Source organism: Sebastes umbrosus, chromosome 11, assembly GCF_015220745.1.
Source record: "Sebastes umbrosus isolate fSebUmb1 chromosome 11, fSebUmb1.pri, whole genome shotgun sequence".
Lineage (NCBI taxonomy): Eukaryota > Metazoa > Chordata > Actinopteri > Perciformes > Sebastidae > Sebastes > Sebastes umbrosus.
In genome coordinates, this window is record NC_051279.1 from 14593129 (window position 1) to 14607690 (window position 14562).

The 14562-nt window shown below is 43.3% G+C and overlaps 1 protein-coding gene across 6 annotated transcripts; it reads left to right on the forward strand.

The window, feature by feature from the left end:
- Nucleotides 1-1451: 1451 nt before the first annotated feature.
- cacng6b (calcium channel, voltage-dependent, gamma subunit 6b) lies at nucleotides 1452-12853 on the forward strand. Of its 6 annotated transcripts, none has more exons than XM_037785524.1 (6): nucleotides 1452-1564; nucleotides 4264-4362; nucleotides 4611-5023; nucleotides 7585-7659; nucleotides 10319-10456; nucleotides 10608-12853. In XM_037785524.1, exons 1-6 carry the CDS (start codon nucleotides 1467-1469, stop codon nucleotides 10826-10828), a joined length of 1044 nt encoding a protein of 347 aa, XP_037641452.1. In that variant the 5' UTR covers nucleotides 1452-1466; the 3' UTR covers nucleotides 10829-12853. The 6 variants fall into 6 exon arrangements, with proteins under 6 accessions (XP_037641452.1, XP_037641453.1, XP_037641457.1 ...); XM_037785529.1 differs by lacking the exon at nucleotides 4264-4362 and adding an exon at nucleotides 1811-1875 and having other exon boundaries at nucleotides 1508-1564; XM_037785526.1 differs by adding an exon at nucleotides 1811-1875 and having other exon boundaries at nucleotides 1512-1564; nucleotides 4264-5023.
- The last annotated feature ends 1709 nt before the right edge of the window (nucleotides 12854-14562 follow it).

Sequence of the window (14562 nt, forward strand, 5' to 3'; positions counted from 1 at the left end):
TCAGTCAACATTACTTTGCGACATCAGAGTAAGAAATGGTTGCAGCTGTAATGTGCACACGTGTGGTCAGTGTGCGCATGGCTGCATACATGAGCACACATGTGTGCAGTTCAGTGTGTTCGAGCATAAACCAGTACTGCTGACAGGGCCACTTGAGTGATGTGGAGACAAGATTGTTCACATCAGCATACTGTAGATTATTGATGGCCTCAGACCGCCTGCGGACACTTCCTATCAATCTCATATGATGGAGGAGCAGAGATATGCTGCATAATTAGAAGCAAAGTCATTTTAAAGAATAGACGCACATATGTGCGTTAAAACAGATAGCTATACTCCAGATGAATCAATTCATCATGGCTGTCATGAGCCCAACATGTTTCTTTCTCTCTGAGAAAGTCTGCAAACTGCGCTGTGGCTTCAACAACACTCTCTCCCAAAAAGGAGCAGGAAATTGACTGTTTTGGACATCGTAGGTGTTTATTTTCCTGTCACAGCCTACAGCCTGTTTCGTCCCTTTTTCTCAGATTCTCTCCTGCTCTGTCTCTCTGTCCCCGACTCACTCTCAGTTTGCATCACCCCCCTCTCTCTCTCTCCCCTTCCTGCCCTCCCTGAGCGTGGCTGGCCGCTGGGGTTGGCCTCCCTCTCGCTGTGCCACGTATGTAACCTAAACTGTGCAGGAGCCAAGCAGGGCTGGGCCACGAGTAAAGCTTTCCACAAGACCAGGCTGAGTCTCTGAAATCTCTCTGGACCTTGTTCAGTGAGGAATGAAATGGGGCTGCACATTCTCATTTTCTTCTCTAGACCATTTCATTTTCAGCCAGTGTAGTCTGCATCTACCTCAGACATTAGTGTTTTCTTTACCTGTTTTTATCCATCTTTAACCTCCTTTTCCCATCTTTCTGTCCTTTCTTGCACTTATTTTTTTTCCTTCTCCATATGTGTCCCTCTCTGCTGCTCTTTCCGTCCCCCCGTTTCACTTTCACTCTCCGTCTCTGTGTCAGATTTGCACTTACCTCACAGTATATTGTGTTGCTGTAAAGCGTCATCAATCCCCTCTCGTATAAACACAGGCTCCTCCTTCACCCTTACTTAATGTCATTAACAGGTGGCTGTCTAAAATAGACACACACAAACACACACACACACACACACACACACACGCGCACACACACACACACACACACACACACACACAAACAGCAAGGCTGTCACAGATGCAGACATGTTTTTTAATCATGCTGGCATGGCTGTCGTTGTGTGACCGGACCACCCTGCAGCACCTCTGCTCATTGATTTAACATTCCAACATGTGTGGCGTGTGAACAGGGTGCTGTTGAGATTGCAGGTGCAGTTTGAGGGGCACACAGCACACAGCAGTGCAAGCACACACATTTAATCATCAACAGTGTTAACCAACCAGGCTGCAGCCCCCTCCCCTGTTACACTCACTTTCCATAACCCTTATGTACCTCCCTCTCTCTCTCACTAACTCTCCCATCTCGCCCTCTATTAAGTTTCAAGCGCCTCTTCCTCCTGAACTGAACAACACACACCAAAACAGGTCAGACTTATTTTTCTTTTCACTCAAGTGCATTAGCTAGTTGTTGCTTTCTTATGCCCACATGTCACACAGGTGGCTGTGGCTGTCTTTGGTGAAACGGTAGAGAGAGTTCCTCATTTTCCTCATGTGAAATGCCCCTGTGTGTACAAGTTTATCATCTGCTCAGCTGCTACACAACTTAAATCAGTTGTTTAGGATAATGTTTTAGTACAAAATGAGCATTTGTCTGTATTGTCCCTCCAACAGAGTAGCCTGGCATGCTCTGACCCCTCCGATCATCCTGTGGTTAATATGGATGTAATGTGATCAAGGTGTGTAACTCTATGACTACTAACTTGGCTGTCAGCGGCTACAGTCTTGATATTCTTTATTACAGTTAATGCCCGAGGAGTATTCAAATGCATGGCTGCTATTCAAAATTCTTGGATCATTAGAGACTTTTACTTTTGTAAGATTAACTCTTAATATTAGAAGATTATATCCCTTTACAATATACTTGCTGTAAATTAGGATTATCATTCATCGACTTTTGGCAGAATAATATCATGATGATGTGATCTTATCATATTATTGTTCTGCACATTTCTGTTGTCCAAATGAATGTCTAATCTCTATAAATAGATTCTGCATTCATATGAAGAATCTGTAGGCAACAGGATAAGATGTTGGTACTGGAAGCGTTCTGGTTTCCATTTGTTGAGTTGTATTGGTCAATCAAGTTCGAGCAGGCTTTGGTTGAACGCAGGTAAACAGTCCGTGTGGAGAGCCGACTATCGTCTGATGATGATTTAGCTTTTTATTGGTTTAAAATTAGATTGTAAACTGGCTACTTGTCAAACGATCTGGCCGTATACATCGTTTCGCAACTCCAGTCTCGCATCTCAAGTTGCTAATCGGACTGGAAACAATGTCCACGGAAAAGGAAGTCCTGGCCCGGATATCCACTGGCTACACCGGAACCCCAGAAATACGACCCCTTGCCCGCAGAGGCTTATCTGTCGTCAGCCCGATAGACGATGAGTTCCGAGAGTAATGTCTCCAAGCAGGTTGGGTTTAAAATCTAACTCAATTAGTCATCAAAACAACATCATCACAAAGTCCATTTTATAGCTGCTCTGAAGCTTTCAATCGTATCACATGATCTTCCCCAGAAAATTTACTCTTTTTCAAACACGACTGACATTATCAGTTATTTGTGTTTGTTTTCCACATATGAAGAGTTTGGTTACATGTATAACAGTGAAACAGTTTATTGCTTTCAACATTAGTTTGATTATTTTATGTGTGACTTTGCACACATTTGCTATATCATAATGTATAATCTATGCCAGAAATCATCCTTACAAATATTGTGATAATGGCTTTAAGGCTGCAGCTAATTATTATGGATCAACCTGCAGGTAATTTTCTCAATTAGTAGATCAATCGTATAATCTATAAGATGTCAACGTCTTCATATGTCATGTGTCAGACCAAAAGTACAAGAAGCCAAATATTTTTAGTTTACGATATAAAACTGAGAAAAGAAACAAAAATCCTCAAATTTTTAATTGATAAATTACTTCAATGAATAATCGAGTATCAAAATAGTTACAGACTAATTTTCTGTCCAATTAACTAATAAACTAATCATTTCAGCTCTAAATGATCATTTCAACCATATCCCTACACGGACCATAGTTTTTGTCTGGTTGTTTATAGATAGATGTTACTATTTTGATCATAGTACTCAGAATGAACATCCTGCAAAACTCTAAATTTAAACTTACATCCTGGATACTGCTCTTTATATTTATATCCTGCAAAATATTTTTCACAAAGGACTTGCACTCAGGGGCTTCGTGTTGGTGCGTTGCCTATATAAAACCTCTGATGCTGTCAGCGCAAAACTCTGAATTAAGTGATCCGCCAACTGTGTGTGACCTGTTGGTGCCTCCCATCTAACTGGCCAGGCCTCATGCCTCCACTATGTGACCTGTTGGTCTGCACAGCACAGTTAATTACTGCGGCCCCCTCTCTGTCAGAGGGTTCAGGCATGAATTATCACCTCTCATGCACCCTGCGCAGAGCGGCGACACCGTTGTGCCCCGTCACTCACGTTGTTAAGACTGCCCCAAAGGCCCCTCGCTCACAGTTTGGAGTAACAGAAACAACTCCATAAGCCTGGGACCTTACAGTGAATATGCCACACACACACTGAATCACACACTCGTATGCATGCTCAGTCATGGCTGCAGATTCCAAGTGTTTGCTGGTACACGTAATGCAGGATGGGAGGTATTTGTGGCAACCCATTATCCCCTCAGATCAAAGGGGATCTGTGTCTGGGCCAGAGATAGTGTACCTGTTCGGGGAAGAGCTCTGTTGTCAAGTCCTCTGGGAAAATAGAAGATGGGCGGTCCAGTCTGGCGCTGTGGTGTTATCTCTCACCTTGAACCCGGAACCATCCGACTCCACCGGCTCACCCAGCCCAATTGTTTCTTCATCTGAAGCAAAATCTGCCTTTCAGGGAAATGCCATATGGCTTATCTATTGTTGGCTGAGAGCATGTCATATGGCTTTTAGGGAGGAGGGGGGATACTGTAGATGCTGATAAAGCTCTTGGAAATTAAATATTACGCTGGTGATGAAAGGATTTTGCTCTCGTGAAGCATATGCTGGCTGCTCTTTCATCTTTCTGTTTCATCTCTCTATTTCAGGGGACTGGACGGAAAACACACACTGGCTCTCCTGGTCCATGCCTCCGTCTCCTCCCATTTTATCATTTCCTTACTTCATCCGCCCCCCCCCACTTCACTGTAACTCTGTTCATATCTCTTTCTGTCTAATTTCATTGTTCTGCCCACCTATTGTCACTTGATCCTTTGTTCACTCTTTGCTCAATTTATCCATCCATCACAGGATAGTTGATAGCTGTGTCTCCTCTTCTTTAATATACTGTTTTTTAAAACAAAACTTCCAAAACCTGCACCTTCTTCACACTTAACCTCTCTCCATTTCTTTCCTACTAAACCACCCATCTATTATTTGCTCCCCTAATATTTAGCACAAGTGCCCCGTTCTTTCGCCTGGTCTTCGTCGGGCCTGGCCTTGAGATCAGTATGTGGTCCAACTTCTTCGTGCAACCGGATGATGACGGTCGCATCGGGGTGGCGGGGGCTGGACAAGGACAAGGTGGAATGAAAGGTGGAAGGGGACAGAGGAGGATCCCCAAGATGAGTGACAGCCAGGAGGGGAAGATCAAACTGGCCTTCTTTGTGTCTATCATCGGCGTGACCTTCACCGTGTTGGGCATGGGGACAGAGTTTTGGGTGGAGCTGGCCCAACCAAAGAATTTCAGCGGCAACTCGACCTGCCAGATGGCCCATTATGGCTTGTGGAAGGGCTGCATCCGCACCCTATGGGTGGCTGACATAGACCCAGAGAGGACGAGCTGTGGCCCCGCTGAACTACCTGGAGGTGAGACCTCTGGCTGCAGTGTGTCTGTGTGAGTTTGTGTTCATCGCTCTGTGTGTCTGTGCTGTCTAGGAGGTGAGCAGGTGAGGTTTCTGGAGGGCGTGTGTCTGTTTTGTTTCCCCGACTGTCTGCTCATGTCTGCTTTTCCGCAAACTGAATTGCCCGGCCATGCAAGTCTACCTCGAGGCCGCCTCCACGTTACAATACGCGCCTCGGTATGAAAGTGAATTAATAGGAAAGGGTCAAAGGATGTTTCTGAGAGATAGCAAGTTGTTGACATCACTGAGGGAAAAACGTGTAGACTTAATCGCCACGATTTTTCTTTGCCATCACCACTGATGTGAAAACAGAGGGAGCAGGCAGAACTAATACAACGTATGCCCTCTGGGAATACGCTTACATCTGTAGGTCTTTTATCTGAGAGCCCATAAGGGACTGAGGAAAGCCAACATGAGAATAATTTTCATCCCACTAACAATCTCCAGATTTCTGAGCAACATATTTATGATTTTTGATAATTTCTCCCCGTATATATACATATGCACATCCACTGTAACCTTGCAAAGGGATAGAGAGAGGATATGTGAAGCTGCCTGCATACATATGTATCTAGGTCATCCTACAGATAATGTGCAAATTGAATCATTAAAGAAATACGATGCTCGAAAAACAAGAGCGCGAGCAGGACCACAGAAAAGCTGTTTCCAATTCTTGTGCTATTGTAACAACACAAAGCAGCATGCAGCTACATGTAGCATCACACAATGTAACCTTTGTGATTCACAACATTGTCAGTGTAATGAAGCATCGATTTCAAGTTTTTCCCCTGACTGGGTACCTAATCATCTCGTGTTGTACACACAGTACAGACAGGTGATAAGGGCCGGGCCACAGGTTTATTGCGATGACGAACGTCCACGTTTAGAGTTGTGACAGCTCCTCTCTAAAAGCACTTTATTCAACTTGACCGTGGTTAGGTTCTCCAGATTATCTCCACAATGACCTACTTCTGTCTGAAAAGCGAGAGAGGCAGGTATCGGGAGAAGTGAGATAGAGATAGGCGAAGCGGGCTTTCGAAGGTGCTGCTCTTGGAATCACGGCCTATCTCAGGGAATCTGCTGAGACACAGCAGAGCTCTGAAGAAACCAGAAAAATCTCCTCATCCAGCAGAGTGGATCACACATATACATAAATACTATTCACATGCATCACCTTGAATGATGTGTCACAACATTGTTTTGGTATTCAGTCGTCAAGGGATAATTCATCTTACCTGTCAAAATGTCCTGCATCTCTGGCTGCTAGATATGTGTGCCTCCGAGATGGTCTGTTGTTGTGTGTGAGAGCAGCCAGTATGCTTCTGACAATCTTTCTCACACGTTGGCCCACGCCGCCTGTCGCAGATGGCCGTGGGCCTGTCATGTTTGGAGGAAAACAACTGTTTTTGGCCATCTCTTGCTTCTCTGTTTCACATCGCTGTTTACACGCCTTTGGCTCCCGTCCCGAGCAGAGTGCGGCCCCGCTGATGCCGTGGCTGTCATCTCAAGACCAGCTATCCATCTTTCGCTGCCTGCTGGAGAGGGACATGACAGCTCAATAATTATAGCCTCAGCAGGAGGAGCGAGAGCATAACCAGTTGACTGTGATAGCATAACGTGTTAGGAAATCAGTAAGCTGATAAATGGTGTGTTTGCTTCTGTAAAAAATGTTTGCAAATGTGCTCGGGCACAAACATATTTGTGTGTGAAAGAAATGTGTGCACAACAAGCATGTGGTCATCTTGGACCACATTATATTCAGTGGGTGAAAGTCATCACTATGCGCTTGTGAAGCCAAGTGGAATCTGACTACTTCACAGTTTTTGTCTAAATATAGAGAGGGGGGAAACGAGGAAGAGGGACAGACAGGGACTGAGGGAGAGTGTATGTCTAATGCAGTATTAACCAACCCCTCTGTGTTTCCTCCCCCTCTTGACATCTCCTGCTCCCCTCACCTCCTTCTCCATCTGTGGCTCCCCTCTCTTTTCCCCTTCACTCACCACCCCTTCCATCTGCCCCCAACTCACTCCTCCTTTCCCCCCGCTATCTCATCCTCTGAGCCTCTATCCACATTTCCTGCTGCATCCCCCTTCATCATTCGCTCACCCCTCATATCCCCTTCCCCTCAACCCTTCTTCTTCTTCTTCTGCAGCCACGCCTCTCCATTTCTATCCTCCATCTGTCCCTTCTCTCTGTCTACCTCTTCTTCTCCCCTCTGCCATCCACCCTCAGTATTTTGCTGTCTCTCACCCTCTCTGGCGGCACCATATGTGCAGTGCTGGGCAGTGTGTGTGTGTGTGTGTGTGTGTGTGTGTCTCTGGGTATTCCAGCTAATGCTCGACACTTGGATATAAATAGGAATGATGCCTGGAAGGACAGAGTGCATGGATGCATAGGAGGCGCATAAAGAAGACCAGCAGCTATCCATAGGAGTGTGCGTGTGTGTGTGTGCGTGTATGTGTGTGTGTGTACGTGTACGTGTACGTGTGTCTGATCTCTTTGTATGATCTTTTCATTTACCCACAGAAACCAACTGCACCTACTTCAAATTCTTCACCTCTGGGGAGAATGCAGTCATATTCAAGAAGACAACTGACAAGAGTGAGACGTTACACTTCCCTCCCTGCAATTTCTGCTACACATGCAGTTGCACACTAACAGTTACATTGCTGCTACTATCAATAAAGACGTCCGCTGGGATGCTCAGAGGACCATGCTGGTGGTTTTTGCATGTTTCAGCCCATTAACTTCTGCTGCCACCCATTTTCCAAAGCAAACCATAAGCTATCAGACTGATTAATGTGTTTACATTACAGCAGCCGCTGGTTTCAGTGCAGTTTGAAGATCAGCTGGCTGAGACTTGATACTTACATTACAGTGAGCATAAAGTCAACTTTAGCTGTTGGTCAAAAGTTTTGAGCAAGGACTGTTTTGATGTATTCAAGGACGCTCAGACATTTAAAGTTGAAGTAGGCAAGATTGGAGCAAATATGATTAAAAAAAGTTATTTTTATAAAACGGTCACTATATCCTGACAGTAGTGAATGAGACAGATAATCTGAAAAAAATATCATGTGCCTCTGTGTCCTCCGGTGTCCTCCGGTGTCCTACAGTGTCCTCCAGTGCTCCTAATGGCATCTGCAAGATTTCACAACCAAACAACCAGTCAGAGCTGATCTGGAGACCGCGGTTCGTGTCCCGTACATTAAGTTTCACTTTCACTTTACAATCAGCTATTCGTTTGTGTCCCGTGTTCACAACGTCAAGTCACATTTTTACTGTAAAATGTAGTAATTGTAAACCCAACCATGTTGTTTTTTCCTAATCCTAACTAAGTGATTTTGTTTAATTCAAAACATTAAGCACGTGTTTACTGTAGGGTGACCATATTTTCAAACCCCCAAACCGGGACCATTGAGTGTACCGCACGTTCATGCACCCTCGCGTTCGTGCGCGCACATGCACACGCTACTATGCACGCACCATAGGCATTTTCATCAGGATGGCTAACTTGGCAAACCTGTGGCGCATTTGAGCACGGAGTGGGATTAGAAAGAAGGTATTATTATAGGTGGGTGCATTAGAGGCTTTGACAATCAGGACTTATCACATTCACTGCCTTCACCCCCTTTAATCACAGGACTATTCCCCTCATGACAGTTTGGCAGTCCTGCAGAGAGTTTTCCTCAGAGGAAACGTATTGTTGTCTGGGACTATGGAAATCATTTTTCAACTTTAGTTTTGAACCCGAACAATCTTTATCACATCATGTTGCTCGCCACATGTAACCAGTGGATCTTCCGTGTCCATGCGTAATTATGGCTTGACAGCGCACAATATCACTCTCCATTGCAGTGGTGCGCTGTGCTGGCTCTCTTTGTACTTATCTCATGCGCACAAATGAATTAATGAGTGTAACATGATAAACGTCTATGGAAGTATAATATTGTTATTTTAATTGTAGTGAAAACTGGGACAATTTATCAGTGACTGTTGAAAACCGGGACATTTGAGTGTTTTACAGATATTTGTCGGGACTCAGGACACCCAGCTTGAAAACCGTGACTGTCCCGGAAAAACCGTGACGTCTGGTCACCGTAGTTTACTGTGACTGAAAAGTGACGCCGAGGGGTCTGACAAAGCGTCAAGTTGGGATGATGAGTTGGGTTTTGAGTGAAATATCTTTTAACTATTGGAACGATTGCCATGAAATTTCGACATTCGTGTCCCCCTCAGGAAGAATAGTGATCACTTCGGTGATGCCTTAGTATTTCGTATAGCACCATCATCAATAATCAGAAATCAATACTTTGGTGTACGACCAAATACTTGCAAAATTAATGACATCCCCATCTGCATTTTGTATTTAGTGCTAATTATCAGCTTATGTTTTCATGCCGACATGCTAAACTAAGATGGTGTACATGAGAAACATTATACCTGCTGAGCATCAGCATGTTATCTTTGTCATTGGGAGCATGTTAGCATGTGTGTGTGTCTAAATACAGCCTCACAGACCCGCTATAGTATGACGTTAGACTCTGTTTGGCAGCCAGCTCGTAGATGCCAGAAAGACTCTCATAATACTCTATGGTGCCAACTGCATTAAAAAAAATGTGTTCTGTGATGATTGATTCTTGTGAAGCAAGTTTTAAGTCTCTGCAGGTTAATTTAAAAACCTTATGGACACACACTTGCACCAATCAATGGCTGCAGTGGACGATACCAAAAATACATGTATCAATCAAAAACTGTAAAATGCAATTGGGGGAAAAACCAAACAGCATTTTTTATGTGTTGATTTCATTGTTATCTATCTCACCTCCTTTTAGCTTCTTCTAGCCAAAATTCACCCATTTCTGAAGCTTGTATCTGCTGTGTTTTAATTAATAAAATAATAATAATATCTGTGTGGTCGAGTGTCTGAAAACATAAAACTGGCACTGGCTATTGTGAAATGTTGATCAGCTTTTTTGGGTTGCACCTGTTCAGATTTGCAATGCCAATAAAATCTGTTTTAAACAGAGCCAGTAATAGAAGTGGCACAATTCACACCATGTTTGTATTCTCATAATCAAATATAATCTATAAACCCAGTAGAATCAAACTTTGTGAGGTGGTTTAATATCTGATTTTACAATACCTCTGCCATCTTTCCTGAATATTTCTCGCTGCATAAAATAACAGATTCCAACTTTAACCACACTTATTTTCTTTCTTTGCTTTTATACTCTTTATTCCTTCTGCCCTCCCTTCACAGAGCTGAATCTAGCAGCAGCTATCTTGGCCCTTCTCAGTCTGACCATGATGGTAATGGGCTCCATCTGTATTGGCATGTCCCTCAGCAAAGGAGTGCCCTTCTTTCTCAAGCCAGCCTCCTTCTGTTTCATCCTATCAGGTGGGACCTCACTATGCTATTTTACCTATTTACATTCAAGCGTGACAATATCCCTAACCGACAGTTGGTTATTTGATGACATTACCAAGTTATCTTCTAATGTGATTTTATTTTGACGTCTCTTATCCCACCAATTCCTCTTTATGTGCAGGTGTACTGGTCCTTTTCTCTGTCTTGATGTTCCACCAGTCCGTGCTGGCCTTGCTGTCCAGTGACCACACCGTACCTTTACACCATGAGCTGTCCTGGTCTGTGGCCTGTGTGGGCTCAGCGGGAGTCATTCTTATATTTGGAGGATTCCTCTTCGTCATCCTCTCCCTTCCTTTCAGCCCCTGGCAGAAATGCATGTCACACAAGAATAGCGCCACTTAGCAGATGAATGATAATAAAATGTGAATTCAGTATTCTTGTTTGAGAGCAAGTGGAAACGTCCATTAGCCCACCTGAGGGCTAGGACTTTGCTTGTTCTTGGCATTTAATTTGTCAGTGAAGTCAATCAAGGTCTTAATCAAATGTATGAAGAGAAGGCAGCAACCCGTAAGTGAGGCCTGCAGAATGTGCAAAGAATTGTTTTAGTGTTTTTTTAGTAGAGAATAGATGGAAGGAACGGGGCTACTGCTGACTCTAGTTTTTAGCTCTATGTTGTGTTTACTTAAATTGTCACAATAGGCTTGTTAGCCTGCCTATAGCTGTGCATCCACACATAAACCTAGTCCTTATGTTAGCATAAGGAGAGTAAATAAAAATGTTTTAAACGGTCAGACACATTTCAATTTTAAAACTTTTAGAAGTCTGTTTAATACGGAAGCCCATTTCTGCCAAGCAAATTAAAAAAAAACATGAAAAGTTAGCAACAAGTCCTCCAAATTAAAGTCCTCCAATCCCTTTAGAACGACACTTGGAAGCGTTTTCTCATCTGACTTAAGCAAAGTTATACTTTACGAGCATGCAAGAAGGTGACGTAAATTTCGTCATCAGAGGGTGTACACGTAGGCTCTCTACGGATATTTGCGTACCAATTTGTTGTGACAACGAGGCCACAATGCTACAAGTGATAGCTTAGCGATCTACTGTGTGGAATATGTCCTCTAAGCAGTCAGTATAAATAGCATTACTATACATCCATGGTGTCCGCAGCTGTCCGTGTATGCATCCGTTTGGGAGTATAACCAAGACTTAAGCTGTTTTTTTAAAACTGCAAATCACTGCTTAAGAATTAATCTGTTTTATGATGTGACAACACTATGGTTAAGGTTTGGTTAGGTTTAGGCACAAAAATGACTTAGTAGGGTTAGAGAAAGATCATGGTTTGGATTAAAATGACTCCTTCGTTAAGGTTAGGCGACCTTCATGATAATGGTTACAATAATAAACTTGTAGTTAAGGTGAGGGAATGACGTCGTGCTTTAAAAAAAAAGGGAAATGAACAGCTGTCACCCATGTCCGATGTTTTGTTGACCTAACAAATTAGGGCTGGGCGATGGAGAAACTCAAATATCACAATATTTATGACCAAATATCTCGACATCGATATTGCAACGATATTGTAGGATTGGTTGTTTTACAAAATATTTTTACGGGGCGCTTTCCCATGAATGTAAGCATATGTCATTCTGGGACACTGATGGTGTCATTCTTCTTGGGAGGACAGTCTCACAGTTAGACATAATACAAAATTATAAGATTTTAAATCAAAAGTTTGACTTACTAAGTCAAAATGATGGATACCAAGTTGGAAATTTTGACTGACCATCTGAAAATTTAGTATTTTTTTTAACATGCTTAACTTTTCATGTCCTTTTTCAGGCGGAAATGGGCCTCCATAGATTAAAATCCCTATTGCACCATCAGAATGTATCACCATCAACGTATACTATGTTTTTGATAACAATCAGTATGGAAGAGGTCCTGATTACTTTCAGAGAAGTTACAGAGGAGTCATATCTGCTACATACTGCCTTACGAACAGTAATTGAGTATCCTTAATATTTTAGCAATGAAGCTTTTTAACACTTAATACTTGATTAACAAAAGGCTTCATGTCATTATTTATTACTTATGTGTGTTTTACAACTATTGGGTGAATGCTGCGTCAGTATGAATGTTGAATGAAACCAACTGTGAGAAGTGATTAAAAAACACCCTTTTGTATATCAGAGAATTGTATGGACTCACTTTATAAGCTCAACTTTGTACATAAACTGAATGAATGTGTTTATATTGTATGAAATGTCACTTTGAAATGTATGCAGTAAATACACTTTATTTTTGTCATAGGATGCTCACCTTGTCTCTCTACCAAGAAATGTTATTTTTCAAAATAAATGCTCATTTCTACTCATATGTGTACAGTATGTGGCGCCAGTTTTGCTTATCATTAAAGGGATTTGACATAAAGTGATTGCCTCCGTTTTGTTTGCTGACATGACACCCTGTCTGCTCTCGAACTTGACATTCACCCATTTTCACCCCTTCACAGTGTGACTCCTAACCTCTCTGCCAAACATCCACCTCCCCCAAACTGGCTCGTCTATAATTAGGCCAGAGCTCATCGCAATGCATTTCACTGCAGTGGTTGGGAAACCTTATCCTTGAATTTCAACTATGTACCCCCCATCCCCCCATCCCCCGCTCCACCAGCCTATCCTCATACCCCTGTGCCCTCTCCTCTCCGTCTCCACTCCTGACCTCAGTGCGTCCCTTTCCCTGCTGTCCCCAGGCGAGCCCGCCGGTCAGTACTCCTCCACCTCACCTCCACCAACCCTTCTGCCCCACGCTCACACAAGGACAACGGGACGATCAGATCAGAGATGTCCCAATAACTACTCTAACAACCGACCTGCTGGGGAGTGAGTGGCACCTGCCCACACTCTCACACATGCCTTTAAGTCTCAGTGGGCAGAAACTGAATCCACATGACACACTATCCTGGTTGTATATATAGCTGTTAATAGTCCTACTGAGACTGTGTGACCAGTGGTGCACAAACACTACAGTAGCTGCATGTTTGTAAAGGGAAATGGGCTTCCTGGACTCCTTTATAGAGAAGGGAAAAACCTCAACTGTTATTACTGATATATTGCCAAAATATGAATGTCCATATAGCCTATTTTAAAGGTACTCTACGATATCCAGAGCATTAATATAGCAGAATGAAGTCACTCTCCCTCTAAGTGTGCTGTAATCCTTGTTTCCATGTGTTTTGTTGACATAGCCGGGCCGGCCGTTCATGTCTTTTAGTGCATGTTCGTGCATGCTAGCGTGTCCAATGGCTGCACTGCTCTCATACGGCTGTTATAGATGATAACCATCCCTACCGACGGCGCCGTTGTGAAAGCGTAGCACCCACCCACCCGTTCCCCTCCAGGTTAACACTGTTAGATCTTTCAGCACTATTACTGTTGTTTTCACTGTTAACGCTGTCAACACCGTCGAGAGCCGTGCCGAGGCAATAGAAATGCTCCGAATCTCTTCTCAGTCGCTAGAAAAAATGGTGGCATTGAACGTTTTTGCAAACCAGGGATCCGTTGATTGGCGACGTTTCTGAACCAAGAATACGTTCATAAATACGTTTTATATCAGCCTCGTATCGCGCTTGCAGAAACGTAATGCCACAAGGTTAACATCTTGGTTAAGGTTAGAAACAATATCATGGTTTCTGTTCAAATAATAACGTAACAACATAACAACGCAACAAAACCACTAGTTAGGTTTAGGAAAGAACTACGTGGTTGGGCTTAAAACTATTACATTTGTACAGTGAAAATGACCCTGAACGTTGTGAACACGGGACATGAACAAACAGCAGATTGTAACGTGACGCATTGGACACGAAGAGCGGTCTCTTGGATGAAAGCCCTGTGTTTGTTGGACCCATCCACCCGCCCGGTGTGCCTCTTTTCGCTCTTTAAACTACGTCACTTGCTCCGACCAAATGCAAAAATGTCAACATTCGACGTATCCGTGGTTTGCAGAAATATATCCAATGCCAACATTTCTTTCCTGGTGACTGGGCTGCCAACCTCGCATTTAGCACCATTAAGCTGTATGTGATAGGAATGACGCCTGTGTAGTAGATGACATGAGTTTGCTTTGGCAGCCTCTCA